Here is a 20,610-nt window from a genome sequence, read left to right as displayed (position 1 = left end):
GTGATATATCAATTAAATTTTTTATTATTATTTTATTTTTAAAAAAATTATACTATATGATATAATAAATATTAGATAGATAACATGAAAAATTAGGTTTCTAAAACTTTATACGATACAAGAATAGGTTGGCTCTTCCTTGCCAAAAGGGAAGGAAATCATCGGAAAACTCGCCACTTCGCAGGGATTTAAAAAACATGTTGAAACTTCATACATGACGTGTCTTGTTGAGACGACGTTAAAAAGGACATAATCTCTTCTTAAATTTGAAGCAAATGTAAAAGAAATCTGGGAACTCATGAATGACCAAGAGCTATAGAGACATAAATTCCACTCACCAGGGCAGAAAGACGATCACCAAAAACATAAAATATTTATTGTTAGAAGATGGCGAACATTGGCTCTTAAGAGATGAAAGACAATGATGAACAAAGCTTGTGCATTATAATTTTCAAATGATTTGATCTAGTTTCCAACTTAAAGTATTTTTTGCATTCTCCTAAAACTAATAAGAATAGACTAATAAGTTTTTTTAGTACAAATTTTAAAAAATTCATGGTTAAAAGTATAATTTTGTTTCTTTTTAATGAATAAATATATAATTGATCATTGAAATTATAAAAATAATAATTATAAAGATCGGATATTGATTTTTTTTTTTTGGCTAAAGTCTTTTTATAAGTGTATTTCATATCCTGTACTATTGCGGTATGTAATCTTATTATAAAAGGTCAAACAACTATTTTTCATCAAAGTTTTAACACAATTTTAAAAGTAAATCTACGACGGTTCAAAAACTCAAATATTTACTTATTAATTAACTTTTGTTAGAATTTTTTGTATAAATAAAGATAAAATTGTTATTTTACAACTAAAATCTAAAATCTATATCATTTTCCTCCTTTAATCTGAAAAACTAATAATGTTCTCTAAGATTAAGGTTTTAAAAGTTACCATTTCCCCTCCTAGGGTTTTAAAATCGTTTCTAACTAACTAATCCGATGAATGGACAGTGGCTAGACAATGTCTAGACGACCAAGCGTTGTTCATTGTCCAGATCTAGAGGACGCTTCTTGACAAAGCGTCATCGATCTGAACAATGCCTCTCAACAATGACGCTTCCTCTGCACTTGAGCCACCAGATCGACAACAATGAATGAACGAGAGAGAGCAAAAACAAATGGGTGGAAATCTATTCATCTAATGAGTGCGGCTGCTCTTCGACCAAACAAGGAACTTCATTGTCCAAGAAGATGGGTGGGAAGAGGAAGTTGGCCAAAGAGGAACTTTGTCACCAGAGAAGATGAAAAGAGAAATCCTATAAAAGAAATTTAATCTTTTAAAATTTAATAGTGAGAAAAAATTGTTAGTTTTCTAAACTAAGAGGGAAAAATGATATAAATTTTTAGGGTTTAAGGTTTAATAGTAAAACGACTATTTTACCTTTACTTCTAATATAAAATTCTAATAAAAGTTAACCCATAAATGGGTGTTTGTAATTTTTAACTGTTACTGGTGTGTCTTTAAAATTTGACTAAAACTTGGGTGGGAAATAGTCCTTTGGCCTGTTATTAATGAGTTCCTACATCACATAGATATGTCTCTTGATAAATAGTAATATTATTATTAACAGCTGTTTAATTAATTATTTTAGTGATAAATAGTAATATTATTATTATTAGTGTAACAAAATTATAATAACAGTTAATGAGTCTCCACCCAGTTTTTTTTTTTTTTTTAAAACCCTTTCTAGGAAATGAAAATAATTAATGAAAGCCCTACATCACATAGGTTCCATTATGCCAAATTTTTATGCAGTATTACCCTTCATATAATTCCTTCAAACTTCTATCATTTCTGGCAGAGGACTAGGTTATCACATCAACATCAAACATGTTGAAGAAAACAGTTGTTGTAATATTAATGGTGATATTGGTTTTGATGCTCTCAGGACGAGCAACCCCAAGAATTGACGAGTGTTACGCTAAATGTTACTTTGAATGTATTCTAGATATGAAACGCCTGATTCCACATGTTCCTAAGAAATTCTTGCCGTGTGCCTGGAAATGTGTCAAACATTGCATTTTCCATCCTGCTTCTGCTAATCTTTTTTACTATCAAATCGGCTGTGCTATTGATTCTTGCTTCGACGATATCGATGGTATATTCACTTCACTTCTTCCATAAAAATAAAGAAAATCTTCCTGCGGAAACATTGACTGAAATTTCTTGTTTGACTGGTGCAGATGCAGCAAAAATGGGTGCTTGTGTGGATACTTGTGGCCGGCGACAGTTGCGGCAAGAACAAGCTTGAATGAAGAGATCAGGCAAAGAAGATTAAGTTCAATAAACAAGTCAATATGACACCTTGTTATTTCCATATCTCGCTTGATAGGTCAGTGTTAATATTGATGTGTTATTGTGTGGTTAATTAATATAATTATTTATTTTATTTTTAATATAAATTAATAATAACAGATCAATTTTAGTATCCATTTTGTTAGTATATGAAATACTAATGTGTACTAATATTAATGTGTTATCGTATAATTAAGTGATATAATTATTTACTTTATTATTATACCTAGCAACACAAAAACTAAATCTCTAACTGTTAATTTAATAAAACTATATATACCCATTTTTTATACATAAATATATATATATATTTATACATGTCATTATGTAATTGGGTGATTTTGAATTTATGATAAAATAACATTTAATCACATAATGATACACATAAATGTATACATATTTTTGTATGTATTTGAATACAAAAATAAGTATATCTTTAATTCAAATCACCTAATCACTTAATGATACATATAAGTGTATAATTATTTATATACTTAAAATAAGTACGTATAATTTTATTGATGTGAGAGAGAGGTGAAACCTTTTTTTTTCTTTCAAATAGTGAAAATCAACCTTGATAAACAACTGTGAATCAAGTATTTGATAATTTGTATGGTTTTTGCACTCCTTTGGTATCAGATTTCTGGTTCTTGTAGCAATGAGAAGATGCCAAACATCAAATTAATCAATCAACCCTCTATGTAGGTTTAATCTTAAGTTCAATAGTAGATTCTATAACCATACTCAAATACCACAGGTAAGTATAGATTTAAATGAAATTAAGGCAAACAACCAAAATTATCTTTACAAATTTATGTGATTTAAGAGCCTTATACTTACATACATTAATATTGAGAAGTTTAATTTTGGTTTGGCTACCGAAGAGCAATTGGAAGAAGTTTAATTTTTCTCCTTTTCTTCCTCAAGACATTAATCACAGATTATAACCAATGGTAAATTAATTTAATAACATATTGAGAAGAAGACCAGTCTCATATAATTATTAAGCAAATATCAATTACATCTTCATCAAAGGATATCATACCATATGGACCCTTTTATATTGATTGATAGCACTTGAACCTATAATTAATAGTTAAGTCTATATTTTAGAGGAAGAAAATTCTCCTATAGAATGTCATGTTGAGGAATGAGACCTCTTGGTTTTTTTTTTTTGTTCAGTATCAAATGTTGGCTACTTGGCATGCCTATATCAAGGAACGTTGCCTAAAAGTTTGAAGCTACCTTAAAAGAGGGTATTTGATTTGTAAAATGTTTTATTATTAAAATTGAAAATTTAACTTAAAGATGGATTATTTTAAAAATTATTAGGTATAAATTATTACTATATTTGATAAAATTTAATAAAATTAAATAAGTATAAATAATTATTATGTTTAGTTAAAGATAATAAAATAATACTAGTATATTATTTTATTTAAATATCTTTAGATATAATTATTTTAAAATATTTTTTTATGTTATTTATTATATTAATTGAAAATAAGATTATTTTTATTCTAAAAAAATTAATAAATAAAGATATAGTTATAATAAAATAGTATTACTTTGATAATTTTTTAATACTTAATATGGAAGTGGTAGTTAGATTAACTCTTAGATTATCTGTCATATCACTATTGATGATAGAATATTATTAAAATCTTTTATTACTCATAAACCAAACAAAGTAATATAAATAATAAAATATAGATTATCAGAGTAATTTTTAATGTTTCCTAACCGAACACCCCCTCATGTGTTATGTGAATTTCATAATTTTGCAAGTTTTTGTGTTAAGCAATTAGTCATGGTCATGTTACTGTTACCCTACCACCTTGGTCATCTTGGTCACCTTCACCATCTCCCATGTATCGGCTTACTCCAATAATAGTGTCGTTATCATCATTCTCATACTTCTCACCCGAATCAGCTTCATATCTTTTACCACCATGCAACTCTGGAGATTTTCTTTACTGCTTCCTTTATAAGTTTGGTATGACAGCCCCTTGCCTTTCTAGTTTATCCCCAACCTCACCAAATTGCAAATTCATTCCTTCAAATCGCTTTTGCATAGCCTTTATTGTGAAGATTATAAATCTTTTTTTTTTTTAATTGTTCGCATATATTTACCATTAATTTATTTTATTTGCAATCTATTTATGCAATTTTGAGTCATATCACTTGCGTTAAAGTGATGCATTCGTTTTGCAAGCCTTCATTGTTAATAAGTTGTGTGTGTTATATTGTGTATACGGTACGTTTTATTGTTAAATATTAATTAATTGGCCAAAAGACAGATTCCCATCTAAGGTATAGTGAATTCTCAAATTCCCACCCACCAACTTTGAAAAACCTAAACCCCTCACCCACAATCAAATTTCAGTTAAAAATTTCAATTAACGTTAGGGGTAAAATTTTTATTTAGTAAAAAATTAAAGTTTTATCATATTTTTCTCTCTCATATTTAGAAACTTATATTTTCCCTTCAACCCAAGGTTTGAAAAATGACAAAAAACCCCCCTAGAGTTTGTTCCTCTTCCTTTGACATTGATTTATCCTTCTCCGACGATCGACCATCCTCCCTTCCCTCTAACCTCTCCTCCGGTCTCTCTATCTAGCCTCTTAGGCCGTCTTCAACTGGAGACGAAGACGAAGACGAAATCGCTCTACAAACTTTCATTGTTAATAAGTTGTGTGTGTTGCATTGTGTATATGGTACGTTTTATTGTTAAATATTAATTAATTTGATTGCAATCAGGCAGGCATGTTTTATTTTTAGGGTATTCTATGGTGCAGGAACAGACCTTATTCCAAATATTTAAGCATGCCATTTGGAATTAATTACCGAACACATGTTACAAAAATTCACTTCATTTTGTTTTATTTTATTTTATTTTTTAAAGGATATTTCTACCTGCCAAATCTACTTTAATAGCGAACCCTGCTAACTTCCACAGTACAAGTCCATTAATAATAACGTTGACATACTGCGAAGAGCTGTAATTCCGTTCATTTGAATCGCCTCTTCTGTCCCTTTTGATTTAAAGGTTTTTCTTAATTCAATTGGCCAAACGACTATTCTCACCCAAGGTATGTTGCAATCTCAAGTTTTCATCATTTAACTATAGAAATACCAAACATTCACCCATACCGGTTAAATTTAACGAAACTCTAACCCCTGAAAATTTAATCTCATTTTTCCCTCTAAAAGTTTAAAAACAAACATTTTTTACCTAAGTTAAGTTTGAAAAGATCGCATTTCCCCCCTAGGGTTTAGTTTCCAAACCCTTTTACTTTCTCTGATGTCATCGTCGGCCGTCTCCCCCTTCCGACGGTTTCTCTTCCACCGACGGCCTCCTTTAACTCCATCCCAACCTATCCGACGCAGAGAGACGTCGTCTGAGAAGAGAAATCATCTTCCCAAAGGACGATGAGTCGTCTCGTCTTTGTCTGGAAAGACGATCGTCTTCCCCAACGAAGTTCTTCGTCTTCCCCAACGAAGTTCTTCGTCTTCCACGGCTTCTCCAACGTCGATCAGACATCCAAATGGGAGAAAAGAAATCGTCGGAAGGAGATGATGCTTCGGGAGGGAGAGACCGTCAGCAATGGAGCCAGAGATTTCAAAACGAAACCCTAGGGTGAAACTGCGATTTTTTAAAACTTAGGTTGAGGGAAAATTTTAGTTTTTAAAGTTTAGGGAGAAAAAGTAAATTCTATTTTAGTTTATTTTTAATATTATAGAGAAAATGACGATTTTACCCTTACTACCATTAATTTTAACTGCTCATGAGTGGATGTTCAGTGTTTCTATAGTTAAATGGTGAAAACTTGAGATTGCAGCATACCTTGGGGGGGAAATAGTCGTTTGGCCAATTCAATATGCCAACATTATATCCTTACATAGGGTCCACGGTCGACTACATATAGACCTGACAAGAGTGTAAGTCAGATTAGGTGCAGATCGGATCAATACAGATGTGAATAAAAAACAAATCGAATCATATGAGTAATGATATCTAAAACCTATATCTGATTTATTGGTATGAGTCAACCCATGGATACGTATTAATATTGATTTCTTTTTTGTATTTTTATTATTTTAATGATTTATTATGTAATTGTCAATATTTTTCTCTTTAAAGATATAGGTATTTCATGAAGAAATAAAAATTTATCTTAAATTATAAAAATATTTTTTATAAACTTGAAGTGTTTAGTATTTATATTCTTAAAATTTGTTTTTAACATAAGAAATTCTTTAATGTTAGAGTGGATTTAAGTTTATTTTATGTCAAAAAAATAAAAAATATATAAAATTTGTGTTAGGTATATTATAACTTTGATATTAAAGAAAAATAATAAATAAATAACAAGTGATTCGCACGCATACTCAAGTCGCCCAAAAAATTTATTATCCTAATTTTAAATGAATTATATAAATAACTCATCTATTTTATTAAGTCAAATCACATAACTGTTATATCAAATAAAAAAATTTAACTTTTAAGTCTCATATTTAACATCGTTCTTATCTACTATTCAAACAACCTGTGGGATACATCTTTACGGTTACCAACGAATCTTTAAGTTGTCTATATATCAATTACAATGGTTTGAATTGAACTGAATATATGTTATTTATTCTAAATTTGATCCATCTTGCTGTATGGGCAACTGGGTGATAAGTTTTAAAGCTTAAAAAGGGGATCTTTCACTGACAAAAAGCAGAGAAAATAAAGATGAGTTGGTGCGTTCTAAATAAAAAACTGTGCATACGACAAATAAAGAGACCGTTTCGTCATATTCTCCTCTTTCTTTACTAGCTATATTCTGCTCCTAAAGCCCATTTAAACGAACAAAATAAATAATTAGGGCATCTTATTAATTTATTCATCACTTATTTTAAAAGAAATCACATGCATTAATGAGTTAATAATTCTGCAATTATGCTCCCATGTGAGCCATTTGTCAATGAAGCCACAGGTCGTCTTGCCCAAGACATGAAGCCAATCCCGTGTGAATATGTTTCCAAAATAACTAAGATCATTTAAAACTTTACAGACAAATCAACTCTGTATACTTGTCATTGCTCTCTCGCAAAAGAAATGAAAAGAGAAATGGGTCCTCTCAATGGAAGTCGGCCACCACAAAAAGCCATTTGTGAATCCAAATTTAAAAGAAACCGTAAATATTTACAAAACAAAATGACAATCTAGGCCGTTAAATCTCCGAGTAACACCCTGATTGAACATGCCCTGAAAATTCTTTTGGGGTTTCTATTTTTGTCCACTCGTAACTCTTTAAATCCAACACGTAACCCATGTGGGGCTCACCAAATCTTGCATGCCCAATCACCATCAACTTTCCCTGCCACGTCGTTACATATGCCACGCTGGATACCTCAGTGGGTACTTTGGACACTTCCTGCCATGTGTCACCTTTTAGTGCAATTACTTGCCCTTTATGGCACATGTGTAAATCCTCGTCATCACCACCTGTGCATGTTCTAGGACACGAGGCAGATTTCAGAAAGTTCTCTTGCACTTGGCCCCACTGAAAGTTTTCGACGTCAAACGCTTCAGCATCTCTCTCGAAACGGCCTTGCGCATTGGTAGAGTACCCGCCGATGACGTGGAATTTACCACTGCGGAAAACTCCTTTACACTCGTCACGCTCTTTTGTCATGTCAGGCAGGTTGGTCCACTCATTTTTTTCCACGTCATACGCCATTGCTGACCTCAATGCATTCTTCTCATCATCATGCCCTCCAGCGACATACACCATCCGATCACCATCAGACGCACACCCAAACAACAACCGTCGAACACCTGGCATATCCGCTCCACGCCGCCACGTGGCCGACACAAAATCAAAAACAAAAACCAACCCCGATACCTTCCAAGTAACAGGGTCCAACCCACCCATCACAACAAGATCCGACCCGACAGCCACCACCTGGCAAAACAATGGAAAACCACTAGAAAAAAACCCAGGAATCGGCGGCAACTCAGACCACAGACCCGAACCAACCTCCAAAACAGAAACCCTATAAACCGGGTTTGTCAGTCTCTTCACAAAACCCGAATTGATATTCGGGTCAACCTTAGCCTGGGTCATAACGACGAGTTTTTGGCTATGGCAGCCCGCTTTTCGTTGGCGGAGGAACTCGGGGAGGCGAATCTGGCGGTTCCAGGATTTGCATACAGAGGAAGCAGTACGATACTGGTTGTAAGAGAGGCGAAGTAAACACTGAAAAGCGATGTCATAAGGTAGATCTGGGATAAGATCCATGATCCGAAATTGAAAGAAGGAAAAGTGAGAACTGAGAAGGAAATGGAATGCATAAGAGAGGATTGGAAGGTGAGGTTTATATAGGAGGTGATGTTGAGAGAGTAGTAGTGTGTTATGGAACTTAAAATGGATAAGTGATAAAATAAAGTGAGAGATTCTAGAACGACGGTGCAGAGAACCGTTTCGAAATGGGACGTCGCTTGTTTTTGTAATTCCGCGAATGGAAATACCGAAATGGAAATATTCTGTTGGCCTGGCTGAAATTACGGAATTGTCATAATTAAATAAGGCCAAACATTGGACAGATTCAGAAATCCGTCGTCTCGTCCTTCGTTCGATAAAATTTTGAATCAGCGGCTTTTGTCCATTGATGTGATATATAAAAAACCCTACACGAAACTAGATTCAGTTTCAGTTTTTATCTAGGATAGGTCTACCGAGTAGACTTCGATTCTAATTTTTAAAATATCAATTCTGGTTTTAGATCTGATTTCATTTTTTGAAAAATTAAAATAAAAATATGAAAAGTATTTAAAATATATAATATTATATATAATTATTTTAAATATATATTTATATATATTATTATATAATTGAATATTATTTTATTTTTAATTCAAAATTATCCTCTTATATAATGATATATTCATATATATTCATATATGTATTTGTAATATTATATATAAGTTGATTGATATGAAATTATTCTAAATAAACTAATATTTAAATTGTATTAATTATAAGCATGTGTATATATTATTCGCTTGAAACTAGAACCTGCAACTTTGTTAACAAACATGATTTAAGTGTTAAATTAAATTTCGTGGGCTCTACAATAATCAAATTCTAGTCTTTAAACCATTAGGGATAGAATTAAATTAAGTAGAATTATTTAGACCTTCCGGCTTAATCTTAATCTTCAAGCATGAGCTTTATTTAGGTTTTCAAGTTTAAAAAGATATATTTTTAAATCAATTTCAAACCTTATGGAAATTATAGGTTTTAGATAAAAATCAGAACCTATAAGATCGTTTCCTAATAAGAACAGACTATATAAGTTTTAGATTTTAACTCTTACTTTTAGGAATCAACCTATTCCAGCTTCGATTTTATAAATTTTCACAAGATTTTTTAACCCACTTAACTTTATTTTTAACACACACATTGCCAGTGGATTTCATCTAGATTTTATTGAATCCAGACATCGTTGATTAGATATTGAGCATCAAAGAATGAAACAACACTAGTAGGAAAAGAGATTGATCATCGTTGATTGAAAATTTGTCGATAAAATTGAAAACTCTAAATAGGGGAAAAATATCACTTTTTAAAACTTAATTTTTAGAGAAATTATTAATTTTTTAAATTAAGGAATAAAATGATATAAATTTTTATTTTTTTATATTATTTTTAAATAACAATTTTATCCTTAATTTTAACTAAAAATTTTAATAAATTTTAGTTTATAAATGAGTAATTAAATTCCTAAAAGTTGAAGGATAAATTTAAGTTCGAGATTTCCCACTTGGCCATAATTTTAAGGTGGCTGCGCATTCGTGGATTGTTAACTTTGTTTAGAGATTAACATTAATCACGGCAAATAATTAATTATCTAATTAAAGTAAAAGTTGAACTTGATTATTTTTTTTACACTTGCAACAGTACCTTCGGTTGTGGCTAAAGTGGCGACAAGAACGTCTTAAACAATGAGCTGGCACATGTGACATGACCAAATTAAATGAATGTTGTAGTTAATTATCCAAATTCACAGTTTGCTTCTATAAATTCTATTCAATTGTCAAATTTAATTAAATCAGACCAAGTGGCAAGTGCACGAAGCAGCCACAAACTAAAATTTCTTTGGATAAATGATTAGAGTGCTAAATTATAATTTCCTTGCGGGGAGGAAAGAAGAGTCAACTGTGCTTATCCACAAACGTGTATATCACTTTTACAAGCTTTCTTCTCTGATCGAACCTTCAAAAACTTGAAATTTCATCCATGGAAACTAGGGTCTAGGAGAGAGGAACAATGGCTTTAATCATATTATTTTCACAACATGAAAAGTCAAAAGGGGAACAAAATGCCATGCTAGTTGCCTACAGAAAAAAGGACTCTCTCACACAGGTTTATTGAGAAAATAAACAGGGAGGTATAGAAAAAATAGATGAAATTTATCACATTTATATGTTATAAAGTCCAAATGACTATTTCCCACGAAAGGTTTGAGTATAAATATCACTTTATCCTAAATTTTATTAAATAATTTTGTGTATCCCAATTTATATTAATTTTAATTAAAATAATAAAAAATTATTAATAAAAATATAGATTTGAGTATCAATAATATATGATCATATGTTTAAAAAGTAAATTGTAATATTTAAAAATATTAAAGTTGTTAATAAATTTTTAAATTGGTTTTGTAAATTAAAAAACAAAGATAAAAGATGTTTTTAAAAATTTTAAAATTTCAATATATCCCTTAATAATTTCAAATATAACAATTATACCCTCTAATAACTCAACAAACATAATAAATTAAATGTGTAAATATCATTACAAAGTATTGAAACTATAATTATATCTTTAAATTATATTAGGTGAATATGATAATTTCTAGAAGAAGACAAAAAATATATATATCCCTACTAAGTTAATACAGTAACAATTCTATTATACATAAATATCCACTATTAAAACTAAAAACTGAATACGGCCAATAGGTGGGAAAATTTTTTTTCGTCAAACTTAGAGGGTGAGTATTGTGAGCTTATCAAATCTTGGGTGGGAATTGGGGGATAATCATTTGGCCGGTTATAAATAGTGGGTTATCCAAAAGAAGACGTTAGTTCATATTTGGTTATCAACCAATTAGATAATTCGAGCAAGCGTGCGCTTACTGACTAGAGAAACAAATTTTAATTAGATAAGATTGCCAGAAAGTTCACAAACAAGTAATCAAGTTACTAGACAAATAGTCAGAAAGGATGATCTTGTTTGATTTACTACAAAGTCAAGAGAATGATCCGTACCTGGAAAATAGAACATGCAAGAATCCAGGAAGAAGCCAAGTATTCCCAGTCAGCGTGAAGACTAACTCACACTTATCTCAAAACCTGGCAGCTAGATCAACTAAATCTTTGTATTGATCAGAAACATAAGACTTTACCTTCATGGTAGGTTTACAGTCATTGCTTCCTGGAGACACGTATTTTATTCCTATTACCGTTGTCAAACCTGACACGAGAAAAAGTAGAGTTCCTCAGTTTTATCATCATAGGAATTAAGCTTGAATTTTATTAAAACTCACATGAGAAAGAGATCCATGCATAAAATTTAGCAGGAATAACAGAAATTTTACTTGGGCAAGATATACGTTTTTAAGCATCTGCAACTTCGTTTAACATACATAGCAAAAAAAAAAAAAACTTAGTATAACATGAAAAATTAAAATCAAATAAAAAAGATCTGACTTTCACCTAATAATAGTCGTTTGTAGGTTGTTCTTTCTACTCAATAACCTTAAAAATCTATAACTATGGTGTAATATAACCTTGAATTATTAAGAGACTAATTTTAATAATTGTAATAAAAATCAACAACCAAAAAATGGAACCAACTTGAGAAATTCAGATTTTCATCATTTTAAATTACTAATACTCAACATTAAAAAATTCATAGATATAATGTATAAATCCACATGAAAAGTACTCACTCTGATGCACGCGCCCATATAAAAATCTTTCACCTTTCCAATACTCCAGAGGTCTTGATTTAATTCTGGTGCTTCGTCTTGTTCCAGTTTCCCATGATGTACCAGAGGCTAGAAAACAACATATATAGTCATTTGAATAGAGAAGCTGAAAAACATTTACATTTATTTTAAATATTTTTGTGGGTAAATACCTGCAAGGCTTTGCCTACGAGATATTTCTTCATGTCTACTTTTTTTGCATGGACGAGATATTACTTTGCTTTGCTCATTCAGTGGCTCCCCAGGAAACAGAATTCCCTGTCGCAAGATAAAAAGAACTTCAAGTCAAAACTAAATTCCATAGAAAAACATTTACTACAAGGAGTGCATGAATATAATTTAATGAGAAAACTGATTTGAAATTAACCTTGTTATGCTGTTCTGGACCAGTTTCGGCAGTATTGGAGGACCCATCAGTTGCATGTTCTTCGACTACAAACTGATCTAATTGACCTTTTGAAAGGAGAAAAAAGAAACAAAGATAAATTGAACATAGGCAAAGCATATTATGTCTGGTGCTTTGTCTTATCCCACAAACCCACAATGTGACCGAAAGCTAAAACACAACGTATATAATTATTTAAACAGCTAAGGATATTGATATTACATTTTGAATCGATTGTGCATGTAAAATACCTGCAAGGTTTTGTCTATGAGAAACTTTTTTGCGTTCAGTTTTTTGGGGTGGATGTGATTTTACTTTGCTTCGATCATTCAGTGGCTCCTCAGTAGCAATTTGAGCTTTCTGTTAAAGAACTTCTGATCAGAATTGCTTCAAACAGGAAAATGTTTGCTAACAAAGAGTGCACAATAATAATTTTTATTGGAAACAAATTGAACTTAACCTCTTTGTGCTGTTCTTGATCAGTGTCTACAATATTGGAGGGGCCATCAGCTGCATGGTCTTCAACTACGGCAGGAGTTTCTTGATCTGTTGAAGGGAGAAAAAAAGAAAGAGAATTTAAGCACAAATAGAAAAATTAACCAATCTCCTATAACTCTAAAGACATCTCCACTCTTCATAAGAAGGGTGGAACATAAGACCACAGGTTCAAATCTGTTTGGATGCTTATGTATTCTGAAAGCAAAAAGATGAATGCAATCTAAATCCGGATGCAGAAAGGTATATTCTACTAAGAAAACTCAAAAGTCACGCCTTTAATAAACCTGATTAGGTAATGTGCACGACATTGCAAGGTAATGGTAGCTTAAGTAGAGTTGAATATTCCACTGCAGCAATGGGATAACTGGTTTCATTGTGACAAGTCAAACAGAAACTCATGACCACCTATAAGCTCTAGCTCTGTGCTAGATACTCTGAAGAAACTGGCACTCAATACGCTTGAATTGAGACCATGTCGAATTCCAATGAATGTTCAATGCTGGAATCAAGCATGGAAATATCAAATAAAATGATTTACCAAATGTAGGTTATTCATGGAAAATGTGAAAAAAAGAAGAAAAAGACTAGTAGATGGTTAAATATTGTCAAGCTCGAGCATGATGGTTATTCGGCTTGCAAGCCTGGAAAAATTCAATTTGAATTGACTAAAACAATATTGTTTTGACCTATATGTATCAAAATGACATTGTTTTAGTTATTTTTGACTCGGCTAAAGTGGTGAGCCGAACTCGAGCTCGGCTTTAACAGTTTTGAGGGGAGCTCAGTGAGCCTAAGTTTTGTTCAATTCGAATTCAACCCCAAACAAAACTACAACATTTCTAGTTTCACCACACATTTTATATTTGGAAGAACTTGTAATGACTACGAAAATGTTGGGTCACTTGAACTTTGTTATGATGGATGACTAAGCAATATTCATTCCCAACTCACTCTGAGTGATGTTCAAATTTTCTATAGTAGAGTTCTGCACATTGAGATCTGGGTGTAGAACGTCTCTAGCTTCCTGCAGCGTATCTTTCTCATGCACCTTGTCAGAATACATGAGTAATATTCAGTACCGGGACTTATATCCGACCAAATATAAACAAGTTAAAAAATAAATTTACCTTGTCATCCAATTCACTTGGGCTAGTTGTCTGAAGATCTGTAACGACATCAGGCCTATCCAAAATCTCACGAATGTTCTCCATGCAACTGCTATTATTTGTATTCTCCACATATGCATGAGATCTGCCTGAGCCAATATCCATTCCAGAACCAAGTCTACTTAAATAATCATTCACTGTTTTATCAGCTGAATGAATAGCACTTGCTGTTGTCCCATGAGGTAAACCCAGATTCGTAGCCACAAAGTCACTTTCTTTAATCATTGAAGACTTCAACTCAGTAGAAGTGCTCAACTCCTTTTCCATGTTAACCTGATCAGCTTGTTTTTTGATAATTTCAGAAGCAGGAAGACTTCCAGCTGTTGATTGGTTGATATCATGAGCAGAATATGGACCACTAAGTGGATTTGACTGCAAGATGAGTTTCTTCAGTGATACTATTGAGCTTACTGGACTCTTTGCAGGGGTTGGAGAAGCTAAAAAAGGAACAGGGCTTTCTGCCTGTTTACACTTCTTAGGTGTTTTACTGCTGACTCCTTTTAACAAATTTTGTACATCTGATAATACATGCCTAGGCTTGGGCAACTTTGCTTCTGAAGCCTTTAAATCAATCCTTCGGACATATTGCAATTCTGGGAGACATAATTTCTCTAGTTCAATGGGTTTAATTTGCAAGTGCTTCTGCAAAAGGGAGATTGAATCATCCCCATCAAGCCCTCCACAATTATCACCAAGTAATTCATCCAAGAGATCATTAACCTTCTTTTCTGACTTGGCTATTGAATCTACATACAATATTGTTACTCATTCCATGAGGATCATTAGTTAAACAAAAACTACAAGATAAGGAAAACAAAAGCCAAATTGCATATTAGGCTAACAACTTGAAGGAGATATGGCAGGGAGAAAGAGAGAGGGTTGAGGGAGAGATGTCACCAATTTGGGTTTTCTTCAATAGCATTCACTCAACAGGAAATTCTGTTTCTTGAAATGCTGCATCAGCTGGTTCCCTTTCCAGTGATGCATCATCTGGAATGATGATTTCTTGCTGCATACTGTAACCGGATGGACTGAGAATGTTCTCTTCTAAGGTTTCTTGAGAGGACAGAAGATCTGAATAGCGATGCTTGTATTTAACTGACCTCCTGAAGCATGAATTTATAAGGCTTTGTTCTTTAAATAAAGAAACTAGTCCTGAATTTAAACATGCTGAGCATACCTCAAAAGTCCTGGTCAACGAGGTCGGGCGGCCATGGACGGATTTTGTGGATTCAAGTCCATCAAATCACCACCAGTTTGTTTTTGTAACTCTTTTCTAGCATCTATACAACAATTGAAACACCCAAAGAGCTAAGACACAAAACAACAACACAAATTCCGAAATGCACAAACATGCAACATTTCTTTCATTTAAAAAAAAAAAAAAGCAAAACACTTTTTCTTCAGTAAACTTACTCTCAAGCTTTTCAAAAGCCAAGAAAAACTCTTCTGGATCTTTCAGTTTATCAATGTCCAAACTAGTTTCCAGATTTATAGTAGGTTGACTGCCAAGCGAAGAGGCAAACTGATTAAACTAATATTGACAATTCTTAAAAAAATAGGCCAATTCTTTTCTAAGTTAATTGACACCAAATACCTGCTTTACCTCGAGTTAGGCTTCAAAGAAAACCGAGCTCGCTTACGACCTAATGCAGGTCTTCATTCTTGGGGATTTTCAGTGCCCTTTGCAGCAAAATTCTCATTTTTGTCCTCTGATGTTAAGTAACTTGGGATCTCAGATGCAGGGAGTCCTGAACTATCTACAACGGCTTCCACCTCTTCCACAATCATATTGGGGCTTGGTAAGGTCTGAAATTACGGGAAAAATACATGCATAAATCATTTAGTGACTGTTAGCATAACATATGATTATGGATTATGATTATAGATATAACTGATTAAGTAATAATCAATTCATGCATGTTTATTACAACTTATGATTTTTGGATTATGAATAATCATAATCCAATTTGACCAATAATATTAAAAGTTAATTATTTGTGTTAAATATCCAATATGCCTAATTCTTTAGCTTTGGTTTAGAATTGTAAAAATTAAATCAAATAATCTACTAATTCAAAAAAAAAAAAAACTAATCCTACTAGCTTTCGGATTATAGCTTAAAAAATTGAAAGATATGATTATAATTCACAACTAAATTATTCACGGTACCTATCCCAAAAATGTTATAATTGATTAGTTAATTCAATAATCCAATAAACTGAATTAATTAAGCTATTCTAAACAGAAAAAGTTCAGTAAAAACCTCAAACAGAATAAATTCAAAATGAAAATTTAAATTTAAATAAAATCGTTTTAACCTTCAAAACTTAAAATTCGACATTCGGCATTGCATTCCATTAGCAGGAACCAAACAAAACCTAAGAAATAAAGCTAAAACGAACTTAACAACTGTTTTGAGAATAAATTACCATGGATTTGAGGAAATTGTGGACGAGATGAACATCGTAAGTATCGTAGGGTCTTGGAGCGTTTGGAATCGACGCAAGTGTTCGAGGAAACAGGGTTAGACCTGTATAGCCCTCCAGCGGATCCACCAGTCCGGAACCCCGAGTTAGGGTAGCCATCGACCAAGTTTATTGGTAGAACTTTGTATAATCCAAGTGAAAAGGTAATCCTACAAAGCGAGAAGTGTAAATAATTCGAAAAGAGGAAGAGAGCGGGAGTAGACTGTATTTGTCGTTTTAGAGTTTCGGGTTTCACCGTAATTATTTGGCCAAAGGACTTACTTCCACCGTGGTTTCCATGCCAACTTTTTTTTTTAGTTTAAATATTTATAAAAGAAATTTATTATTATTTAAAGTTAAAATATTATTTATTAATATTATTTAAAAAAATTATCTTTTTTTCTTTAGTAATTAAAATTAATCATTTTCTTCTTACTTAAATTTAAAAAATTATTTTTTTAACCCCACCATCTTAAGTTTTATATTTTAAGATTAACATTTATTTCTCTCAAAATTCAAAATATTACATTTACATCATTTTCTCAAAAATATATTCTCTCTTTTCAATAAGTGTTTTTTTTCAATAATTCACTCTGGTGCATAGTCAACTTCATCACTAGCAATTTCTCTCTCTCTCCCTAATAGTCTCTCTGCACAAAAAGCACTTCTCATCTAACTAAAATGATTGAACGAAGTCACACAAATATGTGCAATCTGTCGCACAAATTTGTACAACAGATTTATATGTCAACCGACACATAGATCAGCTTGATGATGTTGCATAGATCTATGCACCAACTAACACACATGTCTATCACACAAATCTATATGATGGATCACATAGATTTGTGCGAATTCGTTTGATAATTTCAACCTTACATTTGGTGGTTTTCACACAAAAGAACCACTGAAGAGAAAGAAAGCTCGCCAATGATGGAGTTAATGACTTCCCCGAGAGAATCATTGGAAAAAATGGTCACCAAAAAGGGATAATACATTTTTTCAGATGTAAGTGCAATGTTTTAATTTTTAAAAGAATAGTTATTAACTTAAAAATATGGAAACCCTAGACGGTAGAAGTGAAAAAGTAATTTTTTAAAACTAAGATAAAGGGAAACTTTTAGTTTTTAAAACTAAAACGGGAAAAGAAAATAATTTTTTCTGTTTTAAAATAAAATTAATAAATAACATTTTTATCTTATGATAATTGACAATAACAATAAAATTTAACAAATAAATAAGTATTAAAATTTTTAAAACTTAAATGACACGAATTTGTGGATATACTAAACCTTAAGTGAGATAAGTCTTTTGGCCTTTCATGTATTAAGATTTGATTTCCTGATTTGAAATCTAATGCAACTTTATTATTCCATGAAGTTTTGTAAAGAAAACACGCAATAATAAATTCCCAGTTGCTTCAAAAGTCTATATGGTATCAAATCACAAATTATGGAAAATTAAGCTTTCTACTCACCAGTTCACCCTTGCCAAAACGCTCGCTAGAAAATCACATCTGACCCCATATAACATCGGTGCATTTAGTACCTCACTAACAACAATCAACAAATTGTTTGAGTTGTCAAAAAACCTTAATGTACTTTGTGTTCAGGCAAAAAACTGCAAAGCTATCCGGAGGTTGTATATTTTACGGTCATTATGAGACATCCCTCAAATGGTATTGAAAATTACAAATCCTTCTTCATTGTTGTTCAAAAACTCTCAAAAGTTTTTAGAAATTCCAAAAGAACCCTTGACACTACCAAAATATCCCTATAGTTTCTAGAATTGTTGATTCACCCCAAAGTTGTAGGAAATGCTAGATATTTCCATATAATTTCAAGAATTGGATTCACCTGGTAATTCCAAGAAATATCAAATATACCTCTATGGTTTTTCTGTGTGGAAACCACCAAATGTATCAGATACACCCATGTATCTCTGAAAGGTATCAAACATTTAAACTCAAACTTATGATTTGTTAATTTTCTATTGTAATGTTTTTCATGACATTACAACACAACTTAACTTTATAATTGTCCAAGTTTCACGAAGTTTGATGTTTGTTCAAGTTTTCATTAAGTTTATCATTATCCAAGTTTCTTAAAGCTTCATTTATTTAATTACTTAAACGATTAAGTCATTCCCTGTAACATATTTAGGACTTGGAATTATTTTCTAGAATTGTTAGATTCACCTCAAAGTTGTAGGAAATATTAGATACTTCTCTATAATATGGAGTTGTTTGAGGATAGGTTAAAAAGACATTTAATTTGGGTAATATTTTATTATCAAAATTAAAAAATTACTTTAAAATTAAATTTATTAGAAAATTATTGAGTATAAATTATTTATATATTTGATAAAATTTGGTAAGTATAAATAATTATTATGTTTAATTATAAGTAATAAAAATAATACAAGTATATTATTTTATTTAAATGCGCAGAGGTATATTCATTCTAAAATATTGTTTATATTATTTGTTATATTTATTAAAAAAAAATATTCTAAAAAATTAATAATAAAAATATAATTATAATAAAATCAAAATTATCTTTATAATTTTTTAATATCGAAGATGGATGTGATAATAAGATTACCTTTTATATTACCCATCATATCACCAACCAGATAACATAGCACCACCTAAAAGTTAATCACTTTGGGCATTTTGGTTCTATTTCATATACCTAGGAAAATCACATTTGGGCATTTCTTTCCCCTGCTTAATACAGTAATTTTCTATCAATGATTATGGTGAAATAACTGTCAATTTTTTTTATTTATAAGGTACTGAATATTCATAATAAAATGTTTGCTGAATCATGTAGAATTTCACTCTTGCTTTAAGATACGAGAATATTCAAAAGTGGTTCAAAGTTTTGGTTTATCATTATCGATGGCAGGCATAATTCAAATTATTGTTTTGTAGATTCTCTGAAGATAAATTTAGCAAAGATATTTATGCTTTTGTAGGAACAGATTCTTTAAAGATAAATGTAAGAAATGTAAGAGAATATTCAAAGTGGAGAATGACCTTTGAGTTTAGGGTTTTTTTTATAGCGTTCATCCTCTCAACACATTCAGTTATTGGTCTGAAATCACGCACGTGTTGAATTGTGAATGCACAGTTGCAATCAAACTGTGACACAAGTTAAGATGTCGTTATCGGAGCACCCAATTTGTCCAAATGTTCTAAATTTGAACTTCCGTATCATCGGATTATGTTTATATTATATTATTTAGATTTTCAATTAAAGAATTTAAATTTTAATTTGATATGAAATAAAATTATGTCAAATTTTTTAATCATAAACTGAATTAAAATATTTTTATATTAACCTGACTCAATAACAAATAAAATTATATTAAAACATAATAGATAACGATATAATTTTTAGAAAAATAATATATTTTGTCAAATGTAAAAAAATAATATAATTTATTACAGAATAATATATAAAAACACATACTTACCAAATTAAAATACACAAAAAAATTTTTGACACAGAACGATATTTTATCAAAATAAAATTGTTCTATTTCAAATTAATAGTAATAGTTTGCTTATTATTATTTTATATATTCAATCTTAGAATTAGGGGTGTGCATTGTGTGTAGTTCGATTTGGTACAATTTAAAAGTTTTTTAAAATTAAACTGAAAAATAGTTTGAAAAATT

General features: G+C 31.2%; 3 protein-coding genes across 7 annotated transcripts; 1 reads left to right on the top strand and 2 right to left on the bottom strand.

Moving 5' to 3' along the window:
• Positions 1 to 1,859: 1,859 nt before the first annotated feature.
• Positions 1,860 to 2,384, top strand: LOC123218193. Its single transcript, XM_044639475.1, has 2 exons — positions 1,860 to 2,161; positions 2,247 to 2,384. The coding sequence occupies exons 1-2, from the start codon at positions 1,894 to 1,896 to the stop codon at positions 2,312 to 2,314; spliced, it is 336 nt and encodes a 111-aa protein (XP_044495410.1). The 5' UTR covers positions 1,860 to 1,893; the 3' UTR covers positions 2,315 to 2,384.
• Positions 2,385 to 7,376: 4,992 nt separating this feature from the next.
• LOC123218084 (F-box/kelch-repeat protein At1g80440-like) lies at positions 7,377 to 8,750 on the bottom strand. The gene has a single exon (XM_044639298.1). It carries the CDS (start codon positions 8,650 to 8,652, stop codon positions 7,582 to 7,584), a length of 1,071 nt encoding a protein of 356 aa, XP_044495233.1. The 5' UTR covers positions 8,653 to 8,750; the 3' UTR covers positions 7,377 to 7,581.
• A 2,805-nt stretch (positions 8,751 to 11,555) lies between these two features.
• LOC123218309 (centromere protein C-like) lies at positions 11,556 to 17,208 on the bottom strand. Of its 5 annotated transcripts, none has more exons than XM_044639688.1 (13): positions 16,891 to 17,208; positions 16,056 to 16,267; positions 15,875 to 15,963; positions 15,639 to 15,741; positions 15,389 to 15,564; positions 14,420 to 15,204; positions 14,244 to 14,340; positions 13,255 to 13,340; positions 13,046 to 13,154; positions 12,777 to 12,862; positions 12,562 to 12,667; positions 12,371 to 12,478; positions 11,556 to 11,892 (listed from the first exon to the last, which is right to left on the bottom strand). In XM_044639688.1, exons 5-13 carry the CDS (start codon positions 15,471 to 15,473, stop codon positions 11,765 to 11,767), a joined length of 1,590 nt encoding a protein of 529 aa, XP_044495623.1. In that variant the 5' UTR covers positions 15,474 to 15,564; positions 15,639 to 15,741; positions 15,875 to 15,963; positions 16,056 to 16,267; positions 16,891 to 17,208; the 3' UTR covers positions 11,556 to 11,764. The 5 variants fall into 5 exon arrangements, with proteins under 5 accessions (XP_044495623.1, XP_044495622.1, XP_044495626.1 ...); XM_044639687.1 differs by having other exon boundaries at positions 16,065 to 16,267; XM_044639691.1 differs by having other exon boundaries at positions 14,244 to 14,316; positions 16,065 to 16,267.
• Between the last annotated feature and the right edge of the window lie 3,402 nt (positions 17,209 to 20,610).

Source organism: Mangifera indica, chromosome 6, assembly GCF_011075055.1.
Source record: "Mangifera indica cultivar Alphonso chromosome 6, CATAS_Mindica_2.1, whole genome shotgun sequence".
Taxonomy (NCBI): Eukaryota; Viridiplantae; Streptophyta; class Magnoliopsida; order Sapindales; family Anacardiaceae; genus Mangifera; species Mangifera indica.
This window is presented reverse-complemented; position numbering and strand designations above follow the sequence as displayed.